Here is a 21,318-nt window from a genome sequence, read left to right as displayed (position 1 = left end):
TTGTCCCTTGTGAACGCACGTTCACAATGGGCGTTTGATTCTTTGTCAGACTTGCGCAGCAGAAACTCGCTGGTATATCTGTATTAGTCTGTTCTGTTTACAAAAGATCCTCCTTGTGAGATTTGGGATGCAGCTAAGATACAGGGATTAGAGAGACTCAAAATAACATGCATACATGCTTCTTGTTCATCATACTCAACTGCAGTCACAGCTGATACTGCTTAAAAAATATCCTCCCATTTGACCGCCATCATGAAATTTAGATTTCTATGTTTTGAGTCCCCATTCTCAATGAGTCTAGATGTTCATTGATATAACATATCAAATTTAATTCTCCAGTAAACATCCCAGCCTGGACTGACCGTTGCGGGTTTTATACCACGTTGGGCCATTTCATGTAAGCACTTGTGCCTTCAGCCCCATTGTAACGGTTCTCTGACACGTTGTGGTCAACCGTTTCCTTAACAGCTCCAGAAATGAATGAGAAATTGGAAATGAACCTGAGGTACATTGAACAGCAGGCCAATGATAGCCTTGCATCCGATATGGTAGGGCGGGCTGAATCGAGTCTTACATGCATAGACCTCTCTTGAGTCTTGGCTCCCATCATATTCTTTTTCTTTGTTCAACGGCGCTCATCGATTTCCGGCTTCTGATCATTTTAACTGTGAGATAAAATAAGTTTCACAGGAGATGCGACGATGAATTCTGCGCTTTGTTGAATCTTCCGTCACTCTCCCTTGTGTCGCTCTCATCATGAAGCTTCTCAGTTGTCTCGTCTTTGTCCCTCTTGCCGTTGCGCACAACCCACGACAGTATGAGGCACTCCAAGCGGCTCCTGGCGACCTGATGCCGCGTTTCTTTATCGATCGTGCATTTCCTTTGGCAAAACGCGCAGAAGACTGTGGTTCGGATCATCACAACTGTAGGTCCATGTGGATGTGATCATGCTCTCGGACACCAAACTCATTAATGCCACAGGTCTAGAGATTGGATTTCCAGATGATTGTTGCGACAACGACTCTTACTGCTACGTCAACCGAAAAGGCGACCCGAAATGCTGCCCTATAGGCTCCAACTGCTCCAGCGATTCGCCATGTAGTTCGAATGCTTATTTCTGTACCCGCACCGTCACAAGGAGTGGGACTACCACTGCGCAAGAGGGTTGCTGCGATCGCAAGTGTCCCAGGACGAGTCTTTACCTTTGCCCAAGTAGCCTTGGTGGAAACTGCTGCGGCTACAACTCTGAGTGTCGGGCGGGTGGCGATTGCGCCTCTACGAGACCAGCCTCGAGAACGGACCTCCTGTCGCCCATTCCCTCGGGCTGCACGACCGCTCAGCATAAATGCTCCGATGGTGCAGGCTGTTGCGACAACGACCAAGAGTGCACCCAGGTCAGTGGCGAGGGATATTGCGCTCAGGCTACACCAACAGAAAGCGGTGTCACGATTGTCGACGACAACGACAGCGGCGGCGGCGGCGGCGGTCTGTCAGACGGTGCAAAGGCTGGGATTGGCGTTGGTGTCGTCGTGGGAGCTAGTATCATTGTTGGCGGGCTGACTTGGGTGTGTTTGCGCAAGCGACGCCAGCGTACTGCATCAAGACCATCAGCATCTGGCGAGGGAGACGGCAGTGCGCCCCCTAGAGATGCCATGACAGATATATCCGGGAGCCATGCCCGGTCAGGCTTGACCCAGGACTACTTTGGACCAGACCCAGCAGCAGGACCATATACGGAGGCAGCAGGCTCACGGGTCACCTCACCTGGAAGAATTGCTGCTGTGCCCATGCATGCACAATCTCCTGGAGATATCGCCACGCCTGTGGAGATCGACTCTGCAAATAGAGACGGCAGCGATCTTCTGTCACCCATGTCCAGCCCGAGTATATACCAGACACCCCTTTCTGAAACAATAAATGGTCGGTTCGAACTGTACGGTAACGACTCAGCCATAACTCCAGACCGTCCCTTGTCAATCGTTCCCACCCCTCCACAGAGTGTAGCGGGGGATGTTGCACCGAAGCAAAAGCAATAATTCAAAGGAGAAATGCGTTCCGTTCTATTCGTTTCTGTTACTTATAAACGCCTAGCCAGACCATTCGTGCAAAGGGATGATCCAAATATTCAACAGTCCCGGCGCAACAAACAAACGATTACGTGCGCCGAAGTTATCCCTCAGAACTCCGCGCCAAAATAAAAAGTAAAGTATAGTCAAGGGCACCACCGAATAGTCCTGACAACGCCGTTGAATGAGATGTACCTGGAAATATGAAAACAGTCTAAATCACAACCTCAGTCTTTGCACTAGCATTTAGCAAACAACACCGCCGAAAGGCGCGCAGTTTTGAAGGTCTTTGACAAGATCCTCTACGCTGCTCAGATGCTGGCTAAGCAGCTCCTGCTTCTCCTCCGTGGTGAGATAGATGTCACCTTCAGGATCAGAGCCGGAACGCTTGCGACGTGAGTCGGCATTAAAGGCACCTGCAAGTTTACTAGGACTTCGCTGAAGCATAGCGGGAACACTATCGCGCTGATCGGCTCGGGGAATCGAAGGAATCTCAGGCATGAGGTAGAAATAGAGGAACTCAACGAGCTTCAGCTTGACCTCACGGGCGGTGGATCGCGACTTGAACAGAGAGGTGACAGTGAGAAGGCCGTCAAGGCTCTCAAAGGTACGGGTGTTGATTGGGGTCTCGATAAGGGCAGTGACGAGAGTGAGGAGAGTCGCAGATTGGATCGCAGGGCAGTTGAAGGGCTCGAGAAGGTCAAGGAGGAGCTGCATGGTGTTAGTTTTGTGGTATATTTGTGGGCTTAGTCGTTGTGTACATACGTTCATATTCTGTTCTCGGGAAAAGAGAGACTTGCTGGGAGGATGCAGCAGCAGGACTCCTTGTATGAGGTCAAGGGCACTCAGAATCAACAAGTCGTTTCCACCGTCACCACCCTTAGCCATAAGTCGATCGAGAGTGCTGATAAGGCGCATCGCAACGTTCCATTCGAACCCCTCCTGCAACTTGAAGAACTCTCGAAATGCCGGGTCTCGGGAAAGTTGGGAAAGATCCTTTTGAGAAGGTGTTGGTCCTTCACTCCCATCATCGTCGGTATCCCGGTTTCGATGTGCACGGTCGTTTCGAGGGTTGGCTTTAGAGAGACAGATCTGAGCTAGAAGGCCTTCGACCTGGCGAAGGCCCTTACGGACTTTCGGTCCGTCATACGAGGAAAGGTTATCGAAGGCGAGAGACAGAAGAGACTCCATCGTGTATCTGTGCGTGGGGGAACAATAATGAACGTTATGCCGGAGACGGTAAAGATGGAAAAGCTGAAGAGTGTCGACTTAATGCGATTGAGGCTGGTGCTTTTTAAAAGAGTGTTTAAGAAAACATTTGATGAAGGTGACAGGAAGAATAGAAGAAATGGAAACTGAGTATCGCAATCACACCGCCGAGAGTCACCGAGTCCAAGCAACAGTGTAAAGAAGTGTAAAGATGGATGATCGTCGTCGGGTTGCTGTCACCAAACAATCCCATGGAGTGGAGCTATCGGCACAGCAACGGCCTAGGGAATTCCAAGATTTAAGGGTCGCCAGCTGACAAGCGGGCTGGCATGGTCCGGGGTTACAGGGGCCTACAGGGGATATGCAGCTAGGATCACGCTAAAGTGGGCTGTCAACTGTCATCTGCGCCGTTGGGGAAGGGGATGTCCCAGTAGGTCCAGACGGAATCTTGATTGTGAATAGGATCGGGGCTCCAGGTGCGAGTATAGGTAGGTAGCTACCTATGGTTGATCCACGAGATGGGAATGCTAGAACGCTTGGTAGGCAGAGACCCATGGACTTGTTTGCACAGCAACGCGGTGCTAACCACTAAAGTTACCTGGTAGTTAGTTAAGCCCCGAGGAAACAAAGGTCTCAGAGAGTAATCTGGATTCGTGGGGATCATTGATCAGATTCCAAAGCGAATAACTGATATTGGACGTTGGATAATCCTCAAGTCATCAAGTCACATGCGTTTCTTCTCATATACAAGGAAATTGTAGGTATTGGTTAGGTTATCACGGTTATTCGAAATGATCTCGGCCTAATATCTACTTCGGCTGATAAGCTTGATATTCTCCCAGCTGGTTCCTCGATTAGATTATGGTCTCATTTACTTTTACTATAGGATCGACAGTTTCTCGCTGATTCTTGTTTGAACACATGAAGAAGTTCAGCACTGCAGCCAGCAAACCCATCACTTCAATGATTACAGGATACCTATCTATGATCGAATAGCCTCGCATCATACCCGAAAACTCATGTATAAATTGATGGATGACCGGAGTTATACTAGGAACGTCATTATGATTCGGCATAAAACCACCATTGTCCTACTTAAACTCCTCAGACTGACGCAAGATTACCTGCACAGCTTCATCCACACCAGACGCTATCACAGTCGGCTGAAGTCCCAGTGAACATCCCAGTGTATCAGTCCAGCCTTTTCCTTCACGGTCGATCCATGCACTCTTGAATCCAAAAGCTACAGCACCAGTGACATCGAATGGGTTTGAGCTTACCAGCCAAACCCTATCAAGCTGAGACTTCATTCCCGCTGTCTCAGCCATGAACTCATACGTGCGAGGATGCGGCTTGAACACTTTGAGAGGATCGATGCTGACGACTTTCTCGTGGGGAAATATGTTGCTCACTCTTGACAAAGTTGGGCATGTATCGAGTGACGATGTCATCATGGCCTTGGTTCCGTTTGAAAAGATGTACGGATCGATGGATACATGTTCTTCCAGCTTTCCAAGTGCTCTATCCACATCTGGGAATGTGTCTAGGCCGTTATATGCATCCATGATACGCTCTTCCTGCTCAGGACTAAGCTCAACACCAATCTCTTTCGTAGCTTGCCGAAATGACCATCTCGTCAAGTCACTAAATGTGCGATAAGCGCCTTCAGATATCATCAGTGGTGGCTCTTCATTTTTGGCTTGTCTCAACTTACCCATGCTGGTCACGCGCCATGTTGACTCAAGCTGATATCGCCTTGCTAGAGCGGCAATTGACTGGGCTTTGTCTTGCCCGTATAGTTCTGCCAACTCTCCTGCTATCGATCCGGTGGAGAGAATAGTACCGTACAGGTCGAATGCAATTACTGTCCGTCCCATGGTGATTGCTTAATGTTAGAAAGACGGTGGTTCATAATGCAGGTGGCCGAGGATCGACACAAAGAAGTTCCGAGCTTAAAGAGGGGGATAGATGCTCACATAATCATCATTGATTACCTTATATGGCTTCATGCGTTTCATGCACAATTGTGTGAAAAGGCGGCAAATGCATGTTCCGATACTTGGTGTACTAAAAAGATGCATACAACCAGCTGAAGGGGTCTTGGCTCTTACACTGTCATCTCGTTATCTACCTAAGTATTCAAGGCTAATTTAGATTCATAGTATTATTCCGGACCTGCCTCTAAATTGCCCAAGAATTTATCTATTGACGTTGATTAAAAGCTCACCTGTTTTTTTAATGGAACTTTCAGTCATGCGCCTCAACCGGTAGAATTCTCATGCCCTACTAGGCTTGAACGACGATGCCCTTGAGCTTGGAACCACATTATACATAATGGCATATTTATATCTTTCTCAGCGAAGTAAGTCGAACCGTATGGCATGGACAGCACCAAGGCACCAATCAAAGCCACTTCTCCTGGGGAGCTTGCTCTTTTCAGTGCTCGCAGAAATGTTGAGCTGTAAGTGTAGATACCTACCTAGTGATTGGATACGAAGTGCCCAGCCGACGTCCAGCAATGTTCGAGAACTGGGTATAAGTAGTCCACTTACACCTCAAAACTCTCGGCAGCAATGTCAATGTGACATTGCCGATGACTAACGGCATGTCTAAGATGATAGTTCAAAAGGATGTTGAGTATTGTGCTAATTTGGCTTCTAGTATCATGCGGCGGCCACTGTGGTATCCGAGCTACTCGCCCTATCTGAATGAGATAAAACACTATTCCTCCGAGCAGTGGCATTGTTGTCACCCTGTTCCTCATCCTTCTCCCTGGCTTCGCTCTTCTCCTCTGTCGGCGCAAACTTACTTCGGATCCTAATCTGCTTACCGTATCTGTAGAACAGAAACGGAATAATGGCTAGAACTGCAGCAACTCCTCCGATTAGACTTCCACCACCACCAACTCCCAGTGTATCGAACATTTGTGTTGTGAATAAGGGAGCAGCAGCGCCGCATGCTGATCGAGCAATGGTATTGGCTGCAATAGCAGATGCCGCGTACATAAGATAGACGTCGACGAGATAGGTCAAGAAAGCCACGAAGATCAACATCAAAGATGTAGCTAGGAATGTCCCCGCAAGTGTCGGTACGATCCAATGAATAGAGCTGCAAGGGCCAATGTCAGTATGCATACATATCTATTGGTGACAATTCAAGCCCGAGAGCGTGTGACGACTTGAGTTATGTGGAGGACTGTGATCACTCAGTTACTTACTTGTACTCAGCTGTCCATGCAAACCAGAACATGGTCACGGCAAATCCGACACCTCCAATCATTGCCAATGGCAGTCTATCTTCGGGCTCCATCTGCTTGTCTCCATTCTCAATCTTTTTCTTTCGAATTCGCGTATCCATCAAAACTATGCCACCACCTATGAATGCACCTTCGAGCACGTTAGTATAAGTTCGATGGAATTGTATGCATGCAAAGTACTCGCCAATAACAGTCCCGATCAAGGGCAGCTCTCCAACACCAGGGTTCCAGCCACGTCGCTGCTGAAACACGATTGGATAGATGCTAAAGAGCATATATAATAACGTGTAGACTACAGACATATAGACTGCGCAGAGAAAGGATATGGTATCAAAGAGGATAATCCACGGTCTGGTCAAGGCGATACGGTACACAGTCTTCAGCGTACGATCACCCTCTTCAGAACGAGCTTTAACATTCTCATAACCGGGTATTTTTGCCTTTCGTATTCTTCGAGCCTTCTTAAGGAGAATTGTGGGAGCATGTGTCTCGGGAATAGTCAACATGATAAGAGCTGTTACACCACCAAGCCAGAGAAGGACATAGAAACTCCAACGCCAGTCCTTCTTCAGCTCGAGGAACCCGGCAATAACAGGCCCCAATGCTGGCCCGACCCATACCATGGCAGAAAATCCTGCCATGGCATTGCCACGCTCGATCGGGGTCCACAGGTCTGCGAGTACCCCGGGTGCATTGCTGAGGGGTGCAGAGACAAACGTTCCAGTGAGGAAACGGCCGACGAGGAGGGCGCCAAAGTTAGGTGCCCAGGCACACAGAAAGTTAAAGATGAGATACAGCGTAAAGGTAATGTAGAAGATCCATCTTCTTCCGTAGAGCTCGCTTAGTGGTGCGAAGAGGAGCGGTCCGGCACAGTAACCCAGTAGAAACAGGGTGATGGTCAAGCCTGCTACCAACTCGGATACATGGAAGTGTTCTGAGATAGACGGGAAGCATCCACTTGGCGAACTCGATGCAAAAGTAGCATTCAGTACGAGCAACACAGCTGAGAACGTGACAGACCAGCGCCGAGCAGTAGACCAATTCTGTGGGTTCTGGATGTCGCCCGGCGCAAAGTCGACGTAGCCATCCTCGTTTAAGTACGGGGGCATTTCTTCTTCAAGTTGCTTGGTTCGATAGGGCTTGTTGTTAGCCGATGAGAATATCCGATGTATAGGGGCCATGGCTGTTGGTAATGTTACAAGGCATGGGCATATTTGGCCATGATGAGAGAGCCAAGACTCGTATTTATATTGAACACGCTGCATATGTCATATCTGATATCAACTAGGGAGTCCTCTTGAAGTCAATGACACTGTTATGCTTCTAGTGTCGATTCTCCAGACCCGGAAATAAATTAGAAATCAGATCTAAGTCCGTTCTCTGATCTTCATACCGCATCACCACTTTCGCTCCACCATTGTCGTCATACCTTGGCAGGTCTTATTACACTATAGGCTACATCACCTGAACAACGGCAATTAATTCCCGTTCAACGTTGAGAAATAGGTACTAGCTTTGATCGAGGATTCGAGAGAATGGCTCGGCTCTCGCGTTTTCGGATCCCCGTTGCCGTATGACAAATGTTTCGGCCGATTGTGAACGGAGATTGTTATCACCGTGGTCAGCGTCAGACACTGAGGCTTTGGGTGATGAAGCGACTGGACAATGTCGTTGTACAATGATGTTTTGTTTATATTAACGTTACCTGTTGTCTTTGTAGACTCTTGGTTCTTTAATTATTACTAAGATATCATAAATACATGGTGTTGATTAAAGTATTAATAAATGCTTCATGACTTACATGGTTTGACTGTTGTAATGAGATGTGGGATATTGTTAAGTAAATATCGAGTTCCAACTTTCTTGGAGTATTTAGACGCTTGGTCAGACATACGATTGAAATGGATATTCATAAAGAGAGATACTTTGCAGGATAGATAGATTAGAAGAATAATGTCTTAAGCATGAATGTGGTCCAACTTGTCGAACTTGGGCATCGAAACGTTAGTCCCGGGTAGGCGCATCAAAAGCTCCACGGGCCAGATATAGACAACAGGGGTTCTTCAAGCAACGTGATCTGACTCCGTTGATCAGCTCTTTGGCACACCCTTGATTTGCATGTGAAAATCTAGAATTATCTGGCGAGATCTCAAGGTGCAGACATGGTCCGTGACAAAGGGAAACCAGGGATGGACTCAACGTGTTTGTCTTCGCCTTATTCCTCAGCGAGCTGAGCATGGGCTTCGCAAGCCCTGATGTTACAATGGGCTGAGGTGGTGTGTTTTCTGTCCCAACGAATCGAAATATTTAATGACCGCGAGATGGTGTTGAAGATAGATAAAGGGAGAGCTGGTGCCTCAAAGAATGTTTCCTGCTTTGTTTCATTTGTTGTCTCACTGCGCTATTATCTGCTGTATATTACGACTACCTAAGGGATCTATTTATCCTTGCCACTAATGTAAGTGTCTCGCAAGCACTTTCACTCAGTCTTGTCTTCTCTTTTAGCTGTTATATCCCTGGCACACATGCAGCGTGCCTTTGACTGAATATAAGTCGACAGAGTTGCCACTAATAAACTGATTGACTTACTTACAGATATCCATAGTTATATTTATTTACCCGACTCTCAATAATACTTTCGTGCAACGCGGCAACAAAAACATCAAAGGTATGAATGCTTACAATCTATACCAACATGACTATGTATCAAGTGCAGCTAGGTAATATAGGACTGAATGACCTGGCTTGGCTGCTTTTGGTTGTCTGTCTTTCCCCGCAATCATATTCACAGTCCCACGTTGATCTGCCCCCTAGCAAAGACTCCATTTTCCTTGTCGTTAGCCCCTCTCATCAACAACAAAGAAACGGAAAGCAAAGCTGCGTTCCCGTCTCAGAGCTCCCGTCCTATCCATTCTGCAGTAGCCTGTGACGGGAACCCCTAAAAAGAGGCACGGCCGTGTCAGTTAATAGATACTTGACATGCTGTAGAGGGCGGGCTTGTAGTTCATGCTGCGCCAAGGTGCAAAGATGGCGTGTCCTGCGAACAAGTATGTACCTAGCCCACAATGCTCACCCTCACCATGACCCCTCATCACAAGACAGAGAGAGCTCTGGGCAGCTTCGTCCTTCTCAAAGACCTACCTCAAACTGGATAGCTGCAGCCTGCAGGATTCGCTTTTAGGCTCCTGCTAATCAGCACAGAAGCAATTGGGCTGAGTACCTATTTACCTAGGTACTTAGGTTATCCACATTGCAAGCATGCGCACAGGCTCAGTGTCAACTCTATGACCCTTCTATCCTCGCATCAGGCAGGCTTAGACATGTATCGTCTGGACATTCAATGACGTCGACCACTTATAGATTCACCCGAGCATCCCGACAGTACCATTCGCTGTCAGTACGCCACGAGACAGGACAGGGCCAAACACCACGTATACGCCATCACTTTATTATTTCGCTTCCGTCCCATATTGATTTCTGCCTGTCTTTCTCCAGTTAGCATCTCATATATCTTCAGCAGCGTCATCGATCATCCGCCAAAAAAGGACCCCTCATCCTCTGCTCTTTTACCCTTAGACGAATCGCATTCTATTACCCCCCCAAAAACTTAACACGCATGATCCCCACGGCCGACCCCATCCTCTCCTTCAACCCTGAGGCATTGCCCCCGTCGGCCTTACACATGCTGTCGCTCTCGCCAAAGGCAATGGAGAAGATGTCTGGTATCTCCAACCCACTTATGTCTCCCAATGCAATTCCACCTCGCACTTCAAGCACCGGCATCCCGACCTCTCTCAACGCGACACCCACAAAACCCGTTCTGCGCCCTGTTCCAGAAGGCGACTGGTTGAGCCAGAAGCAGCTCTCCCCAAAGGCACAGATGTCAAACGCTGGTTACGGCGTTATGCAAGCTCCCAATCCGCCTCCCGATCCCGAGCGCTACGCCCACGAGGATCTCGAGTTCACGGCTAAGCGCTCTTGGACTGACGAGAAGGAAAATGTCGTCCGCGGACCTTATGACTATGTCATTAGCCATCCTGGCAAGGACTTCCGCGCCCAGCTGATCGGCGCCTTCAATGTCTGGCTCGATGTGCCCGCGCCGAGCCTCGAGGTCATCACCCGAGTCGTTGGCATGCTGCACGAGTCTTCGCTCCTTATCGACGACGTACAGGACTCGTCCGAGCTGCGCCGTGGCTTCCCTGTCGCACACAACATCTTTGGTGTCGCTCAAACCATTAACTCGGCAAACTACATATACTTTGTCGCCCTACAAGAGCTACACAAGCTCAACAATCCAGAGCTAATCACTATCTTTTCCGATGAGCTTGTGAACCTCCACCGAGGCCAGGGCATGGACCTGTTTTGGCGTGACACTCTTACCTGTCCTACGGAAGAGGACTACCTCGAAATGGTTGGTAACAAGACGGGCGGCCTGTTCCGTCTCGGCATCAAGCTTATGGCAGCGGAAGCCAACGGCCCTAGTCCTACAGACTGTGTTCCGCTCGTCAACCTAATCGGTCTCATCTTTCAGATTCGAGACGACTACATGAATTTGTCCTCGAAGGAGTACAGCCATAACAAGGGAATGTGCGAGGATTTGACCGAGGGCAAGTTCTCATTCCCTGTCATCCACAGCATTCGCACCAACCCCACAAATCTCCAGCTCATCAACATCCTCAAGCAGAAGACCTCGGACACCCAGATCAAGCGGTACGCTGTTGCCTATATGGAGTCCACAGGCAGCTTCGAGTATACCCGCAAAGTTCTCAGCGTCCTCATCGAGCGGGCTCGCAAGATGGCCGAGGAGCTCGACCAGGGCCGTGGCAGCACGAAGGGCATTCAGAAGATTCTCGATAAGATGGCCATTCAATGATATCCATTCAGCGTCTTGGTTTATTTCTTTTATCTCGTTACGATTCACGGATTTGACGTGTTATGAGCGAAGCGCATATAGAATGTTGTGACACAAATCAGAGACATCTGACGACCTCCGATTTTGTGGCCACAGGAGAGGCCTGTTCAGCATAATTCCACTTGGACTCTGAAAGCGTGATTTCAGCATGCGGATTGGATTTTTTTATTCACTCTTTGGTAGCCCATACTGTCCAATTGAATGAGCAAAACCCAGATGGAATTTCTTAACGTCATGTTAACTGGAACATAACAATGCCTACTATGTTTGGCCACAATTATGTAGACCATCTCATGCCCCGACCAACACCTTGCATAAAATAAGAAATCAAAGTAAGAGCGTGATATTACAGAGATGCATCAGATCAACTTGGCTGTGTTGGAGCTGCCTTGCGCTTCACCAATCTGACCCATCGCCGTCGTCTCCAGTCACCTCTCCGGCCACTGCCATCTTCATTCTCCTCCCAGCTTGGTTTCGGGGTCGCCTTTTGCTTCCCCTTCTCATTGATAGGAACGTCCACAACACCCGTTCGCTCGTCTCGCTCGTCCCATATGTCATAAACCCAACGCTCGCCTTCTGTCTCAACTTCAACGCCTGTAATAATACGTTCTTCTACCCATTCACGACTCCAAAGGTCCAGAGCCCATTTCTTCTCGCTCCATTCCCACGCTTCGGGTGGCATTACATCTTCAAAGAAGCGTGTTCCGCGTGGTCGCTCACCTGCAATTCGAGGTTGTGACAAAGGGTCGTAGGGCGAAGGACTGAAAAGCCAAGGCTCCCACTCGCCACCACCCGAGGTTTTGCGCTGCAGCTCGAAAATCTCCACTTCACGCGTTTCAGGACTGGAATCGAGGATGACATCTGAACTGATCCAGTTATCTAACCACGACCGAGCTTTGGCCTCTTGTGGTTGAAGACGCTCTCGATGAGCGGCAGCAATGAGGCGGGCGACGTACGGATGACCCATACCCACGATAACCCAACCCCCGAGAAGGAAGATGAAGCGCCAGGGGAGAATTTGGGCCGCAATTGTCATAGAAATGCCTCCGGCCGTAAGAAATAAAAATAGAGCAGAACTGAGAGCCTCATCACTGAAATTCGTCACTGGTACGAGTAAGGCGACGACCTGGTCATGTCCCCGACTAAAGTCATCCATGCAGTTCTGTAGGTCGCGCATATTCCGAAAGAAGTCCTTGCTGAGTTCCTTGACTGGTTTCACCGTCGCCGCAGGTGCCAAAGGTGGTCCCTGGGGAGAATATCCAACATTCTGCTCACTCGACAAAGTTCCCTTCGGTGGTGCTGGATGCCGTGCCAGGAACGCGGGGATGAAGACACCAAACAGAAGGATGGCAACAGGCAGCACAAACAGGAGATAAGGATCCAGGCAGACAAAACTGTAGACGGCGAGGAGTGACAGAGTATGCGACGCGCGCTTCCAGGATAGAATACGTTCCACACGGGCCTGGAATTTAAAGACAACGCCTATTCGAGCGTTGAATCGCCGAAAGTTGTAGGACATGGTAGTAATATTGAAGTTCGGCCTCTCGGTATGAGTGGCTGATTGTTCATCACCGACGAAGTGAACCTCGGTTTGGTCATCGCCATCCGTAGGTATAACTTGCTGAAGAAGTCTACCGCGGCACCAGTCAGTAAAGGACAGTATTACAGCGGCTCGGGCAGCTCAATATACTTTTCTACTAATCGGTCCTGTAAGCTAGCTTTCTGGCGAATAGCAGCCAATCCTCCGCGTAGGCCCGTTTTCTGAGAGCTTGATTCGGCGGCCTTTGGCTCGGGCTGCTTATCATTGCCATCGTTCTGATCATTGTTGGGGTGCTGGCTTGAGCTCTCGGAGGAGTCAAGGTTGCGCCCAGTAGCGAACATTTCTGCAGTGAAGTCGTCCATGAGGAGGGATGTTTCAAGACATGGTGTGACTTTGGATGGTGGAGAATCCAAAAGGGAACTGGGGATTCAAGATACCCGCGTGGAGGTGCCACGGCACGATCGCGGGTGAGCATGTGACACTGAGGTGGTGACATCACTTACACCTAGATCCGAAGGAGGTTGGTGAGCATCTTGTGGCTACCGAGTTACGAAGGGAACTTACCTAACCTAGACTGACCGCGTGGTAACGGTTTCTAATAATACCTAACGGAGAGAAGCTAGCCTCGATTCAGCAGTAAGTAATGTTCGTTATGGGTGGGTGGGAAAAGATTTACTGGATATCCTCCATGGTTCTGCCGTCAGCTAGAGTTTACAGTAGTGCCAAGCGGGCCGTAGCGCCTTCAGACTGTGATATGCTCTTTGAAGTACGTAGTACAGTAAATTGGATGCAGATGGATTGCCTCGTTTGGGGAAGTTTGGAAGACTTGACATCGATCTAAATAAAGGATGCAACTACATACATCATGAGAGAGTTAATAAGTCCTGAGACATGGTCCATATCATATACATCCCACCCTAATTTAGATGACTATAGAGACATCCATGTCGTCCCTTATAGTAAATCTGGCTTACCCCACACAACTAAATTTCGAATGAAGAAAGCATACCTACATACACAAGCTTCGTCATTTCCGCGCTATTGCTAAAGCTATGGAGGCTTTCAGCAGTCCATTCCAGCGATGACCTTGAAGCCGCGAATTTCTTCCCGATAGCTTGATTGTGTCACACACTGATGAGTGTTCCGGCTCGTCGGTGTCTGATGCGTGGTTGATGAGATGAAGCGGCATATCATAGCCATGGGTTTAATTCACTTCAAACAGGACATTGCCCATGACAACGACAGCTCACACACACCAGATGCTAGATTACTCATGCGGCAATCAGGTGCTGGGAGCAGCTATGAGCTGCCAACTATCATCCAAGACCGTGTACTCCGTGTTGACGGCGAAAAACAATAAACACGACTCAAGATGCAGGACCATCAGATCCTTGATGCTTGGCAGGACAACAATGCATAAAGTACCAACCGACAACAGCCTTGACAGGTTAGTTAATTGGTCCGGCAAATGCTTGGTAAATAATAGAGATGCATCCGTATGGCCCTACCGGTTGAAGATGCCCGAGAAAGCTCCTGTCGGGGCAAATCGATGGGTCCCTGAAAATCTGAGACACGACTCAATCCTTGTACGTATTCACTGGATGTTCATGGTCTGAGCGGGAGGCTTGAATAAGACATCTATTTATCCATTAGCCACACCGTCTGGCCCGTCCCTCGTCACGATAACAGCCCCAGCACTCTTAAATCTAGAGACCTGAGCCTGGTTGCGAACGGCCTGATTGAGAAACAACGAAGCATCTGCCAATGTCGTAATATCAAATCGATTCGCTTGTCGTTTCGTGAAAGCCAGCTATCTTTACCTCAGGTCCAATGTCAACATCCGATTGCGGCCCAATACAAACACTGTTTGTCGACCTGGGTAGCGCATCGCGCCAGTGCCCGTTGATGCGTCAACCGGTTCACGCGACTCGGCACTATGCGTGGATGGTATGGCTGGTAGCATTCATTCGCGAAACCGCTGTCTTCTCCACTGGCCATGCAAATCTTCTACCTAAAACCACCGCCATCGCCGCTCATTATCAGGTGGTGGATGTGTTATAGAGGCCGGCTGGCAGAAAATGGTAGCAGTATAATAAGGTAGCTTGGAATGAGATGACGATAAAACGCGACAAATGCATCCAGGGGCGCGAGTTTCTTGGCCCGGATTCGGATTGGCATTTGATTATTGTTCAGAGAATGTCTCCATATTCTATCACGAATGGTCGACGTTCCTCGACATGCATCGTTGAGTTCGTGAAAGGCTAATAAAGTCAGGGGACGTTCCTAAGGTATTGCATTATGTATGAGGTTACATGTTGGGGAAGATACAGGTACCTTCCATCCACTTAAAAGGCGGTAAAAGGCATCTTGACAGCCGGTATGGGACCTCGACCTCTGCCCGCATCTCATCCAGGGACCAATTTCAAAGCTCTAGTAGCCAATCAAACTGCCCTTCTACCGTGTCGAGATCCGCTATCCACTGTTCATTATCAACCGTGACGTTCTTTCACGAGGCCCCTTCCAACATATCAGCCTCTCAGGTGTCTTTCTTCACACGCTAGAAAGTGTGATGCCCGCTACCTCAGGGGAGCACCCTAGCACGCAGGTATTCCCCATGCCTCCTTCCAGAACTGCCAGTGGCCGCCTATAGCAGTGTTCCATGAACCTAAGGGAAGGCCGTCCCCATCTAGAGAAGGAGAAAAAAAACACAACCTTACCTAACCAACTTAACGACTCCATCTTTTTATTCTACACCATCTCGCATCTTACTGTACCATCCCATTCTCGGGGTGCCCACCGCAATCAATCACTCCGGGCTCCTTTTCGCCTGTCGCCAACCGCTCACTGCCTCTTGCTTTGATTCTGTCTGCTCTCTTGCGCTTCTATACTCTTATCGGTTCCGGAATGAGGTAGCCGTTCGAATGCGCTCAGCTCCCTGACCGGACTGAGTCTGTGCCAGCGACCCGACCCCGTGAAATCCACCTTCGTCGCATTGCCAGCCACGCCCCTCGACCTTGGACCCCATGAGCCGCGACCACAAGGCACCTGCTGGGCCTCGACCAGCCAACTTTTCTCCAACACGATTGTGAGCCTTTCCATCTGACATTTTTCTATTTGTTTCGTTCGTTTGACATATTGGTCAATGCGTGTTCTGGCGTACCGCTGTCATCGTCATATCCAAGTCTTTCTATTCTGCACATGGCCAAGCTGACCTTGATCCCTTTGTGACAGGGGCAAAACCGCCAACGCTCAGCCTCGACCACATATCCCCTCGACGAACCCTGGCTTTGCCTCTGACGATCCAATGCTCAGCGCAACTCCTTCCAATAATCATTCCATTTTTTCTTTTAGTCGTGATGGAGATTCAGGTCAATTAAACGATTCGACTGCCTCTTTCGATTTCTTGCCCTCTGTCAGCTTCGACGATTTACAGAGTAGCATCGAATCCGCTTCAACAGACTTCAAACTGACCCAATTCCCGTCTCCCAACGGCGAAGGGGGCATCCTCGACACGCACGGGGTAGATAACGCCAGTATGTCTTCTAGATCTCAAGTAGCTCCGTCATCGAATGGTGCTGCCACTCGAACTGCTGTCCAAACCAACACTCGACCCGCTCGATCAGGCTCGCTACTGCGTCGACCTAGCAATTCCAACAGACCGCCTGCTAATGCCTCCGGTGCTTCTGGTCCGACTGATCATATCCACGGGCCGGGCGCTGCACGCTCTCGTCGACAAAATCAATACCCGCCTGTCTCCAATACTGTCGTGCCAAAACCTCCTCGAAAGTCGATCGGCCCAGGAATTGTTGGCGATGGGGACTATGGAACCCGACCTCCCCAGAAGCGACGCCCCAGTCTCTTTTCTGAAGGGACCCCTACGGGCTCGACGAGAGCTTCTATGGACGCCAATCCACCGTGGCTCGATAATACAAGAAATTTTCCCAACTCAAGGGCTGCGAAATCCAAATCAGTACAACCGCCACCACGACCAAATCAAACCAACCTTGGTCTTGGTAACACTCTCACCCCAGAGCAGAACCGACACTCTACCCTGGCTCCGCGATCCCCTCGGGTCGGAGGCCGATTGAGCACGCCGTCCTCTGCCAACAAGAGAGTTTCGATGATGCCTGGCGCCCACCATTCATCACATGCGACTGGCCTCGGCGCAAGGACAATTAGTCCCACTGATACAAGGAGGATGAAGCGACTCTCAACAATGCCGCAGTCGTTGAGTCTAGGCCAGGTTTCCGCCCCTCCGCCTCCACCACCAGTGTCGATGAACAATCAGCCTGAGAGGGCTGAATCGAAATCGCCTTCCATGATTCCAAGACGAACTTCTGGTACCCCATCATCCTCGAGAACTACGCCAGACCTCCACCGTAAATCCTTCAACTCAAATCTATCAGTTAACTCGGGCTTCAGCCTGAACTCGGCCAGAACATCAACTGGATCGCTACACCGTATATCTGGTTCTTCATCAACGTCACGCTTGCCTGCACCAAAACATACCACAGTCCACAATCCTATTCCGACTGACGATGACGAATATGTTCCGCCTGTCCCTGCTATACCGAAAGCCTACGAGTCGCCGAAAGATTCGCCCGCAGACACTTATTTTATGGAGAAGAAAAAGACTGCGCTTAGTAACATGGATGTCATGGGCATGAACTCAAACTCTACTGGAGTCATTTCTATGCCTGTCTTTCCTGAGCCCACAAAGCTTCAGAGAAAGCACAGCGCGCGAAAGAGCTATGTACCGAGTGTGGCAGCTGAGCCTGATAGCAAGGCCACTCCTCCAAATAAGCGACATCTGCAGCCTCTTAGACTGCCACCAATCAACCTGGGACCTTTGAGCACCCCAACTGCTAACAAGATTGCAGCGTTGCAGGACCACAGCAGTGTAGATAGGCACGTAACTCCACCACCAGCCCGGCAATTGCCAAAGACACCCACAACCCCTATGACAGCTTCCAAAAGCTCCTTCTTTGCCAAAAGTCGCCATGGCGATACTCCTGAGCTTCCCTCTCTTAGGAGCAGCAGTTCAGTTCATCACACACATCTCACGCCTACACCCCCTGATGCTAGTTCGACTGAATCGTCGTTGGCTTTCAAGGAACTTGATCACAAGCAAAGCATTTCTCCTTTCTTGTCATCCTCGTTACCCAAGGGGGGCGCAGATCTTGGTTTCTTAAAGAGGTCTAAGACGGGAGCCGACTTCATGACTTTGGATGAAAACATGTTCCAAGATCAAATCCATCAGAAGCCTACGGGTCCTCGTGCGCTTAAGGAGGCCGAACCAACTCCCAAATCTCCTCAACCGGAACCTTCGCTAGATGAGCCACAAACACCCTCCTCCATGAGCTCCATTCGACGAAAACTCAGTCTTTCTTGGAAGCGCGGGAACTCCAAGAGCAACATTACCGCCCCTACAGATGTGGTTGAGAAATCCAATGCGAAGCAGCCAGAGGAACCTATGCCTCCTCCCAGGATCCCTATCTCCTCTACTTTAAATAACCTGTCAACTCTCAAGCAAGCCAGCCCTTCCCCAACCGTGAAGCAACCTCCTGGAGGGTATCTTGAGTCGCGGAGGCGAAAGAGCTCTGGTGGAAGCCTCAATGGCTTCATGTCCCACGACAAGACAAAAAGCGAATCTTGGACTGTGAAGAAAACAGTGCCGGACCCTTCAACAATGCCCGTTGGTCGAAATACCTCAGTCATGCAGAAAATCCTTCGCCCTAGGAATTCTTCTGGCATGTCGAAAGGCCCTGACTCATACTCTGCAGACCTCGACAAGGACGATATGGCAGCAGAAGAAGAGATGGCTAAGTTGGGTTCCAGGCGCAAAGAGACGGATGTTGCTGCTAGAACCCTTGACGCACTCAGAAAGCGAGCCACCCCCAAAGAGCGAGTTGGCGCCCACGAAGCGATTCGTATTGCCATGCTCAATATTTATGAGAGGGGCGAAATTGTGGACTATACCGATGTGTACTTTTGCGGGACACAGAACGCCCACAAGGTTGTGGGTGATCTCCAGTCTGACGCACCAAACTTTGGATATGATGACGAGCGTGGCGATTATACCATTGTCCCTGGAGACCACCTTGCATATCGTTATGAGATCATTGATGTTCTAGGAAAGGGAAGCTTTGGGCAAGTTGTTCGGTGCATTGATCACAAGACTGGCGGTCTGGTGGCCATCAAGATCATAAGGAACAAGAAAAGATTTCATCAACAGGCTCTTGTGGAGGTCAACATTCTGCAAAAGCTTCGTGAATGGGTAAGCTAGAGCCATTAATCACCCTTCAGTATCTTTGCTAACTTGGTACAGGATCCGAAGAATAGACACAGCATGGTCAACTTTACACAAAGTTTCTATTTCCGTGGTCATCTCTGCATCTCTACAGAATTACTTGACATGAATCTCTACGAGCTCATCAAAGCCCACGCTTTCAGAGGATTCTCTATCAAGATCATTCGGCGCTTCACCAAGCAGATTCTCAGCTCACTCAATCTGCTAAAGCAGCACAAAGTCATTCATTGTGATCTCAAACCCGAAAATATTCTCTTGCGACATCCCCTTCATGCGGAAATCAAGGTCATTGACTTTGGCTCCAGCTGTTTTGAAAATGAGAAGGTATATACTTATATTCAGTCTCGTTTCTACCGATCACCAGAGGTTATCCTTGGCATGACCTATGGTATGCCGATTGACATGTGGAGCGTTGGCTGTATCCTGGCAGAACTATATACTGGAGTCCCTATTTTCCCTGGAGAAAACGAACAAGAGCAACTTGCTTGTATCATGGAGGTCTTTGGGCCTCCTGAAAAGCACTTGATCGAGAAGAGCACTCGAAAGAAACTTTTCTTCGACTCAATGGGCAAACCCCGTCTTACGGTATCGTCCAAAGGTCGCAGACGTCGCCCTTCTTCCAAAACTCTAGGCCAGGTGCTCAAATGCGACGACGAGGTCTTCATAGACTTTCTGCATAGGTGCTTACGTTGGGACCCCGAACGACGCATGAAACCTGAGGACGCGATTCGACACGAGTTCATTACTGGGCGTAAGATGCCCGTGCCTCGTATGCCGCCAACTCGCGAATCATCACCCATGAAGCGGCATAACACAATTTCAACGCCGCGGCCTCTGCCAGAGCCTCCAGGTGCTGGTGCCAAACCCCCAACGTCTCTGCGAACTGGAGCCAGCCCTCATAAACTAGTCTCTGGTGGTGTGCGAAAGACTTCCGGGACCACGGGACCTATCGGCTCTGTGCCAACCAAACGAACGAGCGCCGGTACGACTGGGCTTGTACAGGGAGCAAGTGGCTTGCCTCGAGCTGCTGGTAGGAGTGTGAGTGCGAAGCAGGACCTGGCCGCTGCGGGTGCAACAGCCGCAATGAGTCGACGAACATAGTTTCTATTTGGAAGATGCCTTTTTTATCATGATTGGAGTTAAGGTTGCGTTAAACATTTTGCTGTGACCATTGTGCGTGCATCTTTGGGTAACCGATACACTATGCAACGGCGTTGCCAGGGACAGTTTGACTTTGGCCTTCGCCTTACAAACAAAACCCGCATGGATCCTACAGGGTGGCCAAGGCATGGGGGATGCAGAAGAGGGAAGACAGGTTTAGGGCACATGATACATCTCGACCATTTATTTCAATCCTTATTACCACGCCTACGCGATGACCAAAGACGTGTGCTTTCCGACCCCTTTGCAATGGACCTGCGGGAGGCAAATTCGTGATGCAAGGAGACAGGGATCAGTGAGCGAACCTAGCTTGGGAATGGACGGCAACTGTTTTGGGGAGGGGGGAATATCACGAGATCTGACGACTGTTTCAACTCAACTCAATAGATGTCGTTGTCCGTATCGAATCGGAGAGTATAGAAGTTAAGGGGGCTCGCAAGAAGGGTTCGGACACCCAGACAGAGTATGGCTAACACCAGGGAGCCTTCCAGGCAACCAGATAACTTTACACATAATGGAACATTCGAGAGTAGACTCATTGTTGACTCTTGATTATTGAACGAGGCCTCCTTTCCATGAGTACAATTATGGGTACTTGTGCACGGCTCGCTAACATGTACGACGTCAGATGCTTATTTGATCGTCAAACAGCTGAGGTTCCGAAGCTCGAAGGATGGGATAGTTTCGAGAAACGTCGCCGCGGTTGCAGATCAGCCTTACGCCTTATGATGTCGGGCAGATGACGGGCCACGCCTGTGACCACGAATAGGATCGCGGCTGCGTCAAGATCAAAAGAAGAGGCGCGAGGCATGGCGGCAAATGTTGTGCTGGGGGGTTCATGTAACGGACAGTCTTGTGCTAACT

General features: G+C 49.4%; 7 protein-coding genes across 7 annotated transcripts; 3 read left to right on the top strand and 4 right to left on the bottom strand.

Annotated features, from left to right (window-relative positions):
- Positions 1-756: 756 nt before the first annotated feature.
- FSUBG_9428 (uncharacterized protein) lies at positions 757-2,036 on the top strand (the record flags this gene model as incomplete). Its single annotated transcript, XM_036687940.1, has 2 exons — positions 757-925; positions 982-2,036. The coding sequence occupies 2 exons, from the start codon at positions 757-759 to the stop codon at positions 2,034-2,036; spliced, it is 1,224 nt and encodes a 407-aa protein (XP_036535086.1).
- Positions 2,037-2,312: 276 nt separating this feature from the next.
- Positions 2,313-3,257, bottom strand: FSUBG_9427 (cell division control 14; the record flags this gene model as incomplete). Its single annotated transcript, XM_036687939.1, has 2 exons — positions 2,313-2,777; positions 2,832-3,257. 2 exons carry the CDS (start codon positions 3,255-3,257, stop codon positions 2,313-2,315), a joined length of 891 nt encoding a protein of 296 aa, XP_036535085.1.
- Positions 3,258-4,366: 1,109 nt separating this feature from the next.
- Positions 4,367-5,152, bottom strand: FSUBG_9426 (haloacid dehalogenase type II; the record flags this gene model as incomplete). Its single annotated transcript, XM_036687938.1, has 1 exon — positions 4,367-5,152. One exon carries the CDS (start codon positions 5,150-5,152, stop codon positions 4,367-4,369), a length of 786 nt encoding a protein of 261 aa, XP_036535084.1.
- Positions 5,153-5,938: 786 nt separating this feature from the next.
- FSUBG_9425 (major facilitator superfamily transporter) lies at positions 5,939-7,712 on the bottom strand (the record flags this gene model as incomplete). The annotated part of the gene is made up of 2 exons (XM_036687937.1): positions 5,939-6,383; positions 6,493-7,712. 2 exons carry the CDS (start codon positions 7,710-7,712, stop codon positions 5,939-5,941), a joined length of 1,665 nt encoding a protein of 554 aa, XP_036535083.1.
- A 2,435-nt stretch (positions 7,713-10,147) lies between these two features.
- On the top strand, positions 10,148-11,404 carry FSUBG_9424 (geranylgeranyl pyrophosphate synthase; the record flags this gene model as incomplete). The annotated part of the gene is made up of 1 exon (XM_036687936.1): positions 10,148-11,404. The coding sequence occupies one exon, from the start codon at positions 10,148-10,150 to the stop codon at positions 11,402-11,404; it is 1,257 nt and encodes a 418-aa protein (XP_036535082.1).
- Positions 11,405-11,807: 403 nt separating this feature from the next.
- FSUBG_9423 (amino acid transporter) lies at positions 11,808-13,324 on the bottom strand (the record flags this gene model as incomplete). Its single annotated transcript, XM_036687935.1, has 2 exons — positions 11,808-13,074; positions 13,134-13,324. The coding sequence occupies 2 exons, from the start codon at positions 13,322-13,324 to the stop codon at positions 11,808-11,810; spliced, it is 1,458 nt and encodes a 485-aa protein (XP_036535081.1).
- Positions 13,325-16,287: 2,963 nt separating this feature from the next.
- FSUBG_9422 (CMGC DYRK DYRK2 kinase) lies at positions 16,288-20,394 on the top strand (the record flags this gene model as incomplete). The annotated part of the gene is made up of 2 exons (XM_036687934.1): positions 16,288-19,260; positions 19,312-20,394. 2 exons carry the CDS (start codon positions 16,288-16,290, stop codon positions 20,392-20,394), a joined length of 4,056 nt encoding a protein of 1,351 aa, XP_036535080.1.
- Between the last annotated feature and the right edge of the window lie 924 nt (positions 20,395-21,318).

The sequence above is a fragment of the Fusarium subglutinans genome, assembly GCF_013396075.1.
Source record: "Fusarium subglutinans strain NRRL 66333 chromosome Unknown NRRL66333_c0000146, whole genome shotgun sequence".
NCBI classification, from domain to species: Eukaryota; Fungi; Ascomycota; class Sordariomycetes; order Hypocreales; family Nectriaceae; genus Fusarium; species Fusarium subglutinans.
The sequence above is the reverse complement of the archived record's forward strand: the minus strand, read 5'-3'. Positions and strand labels throughout refer to the sequence as shown.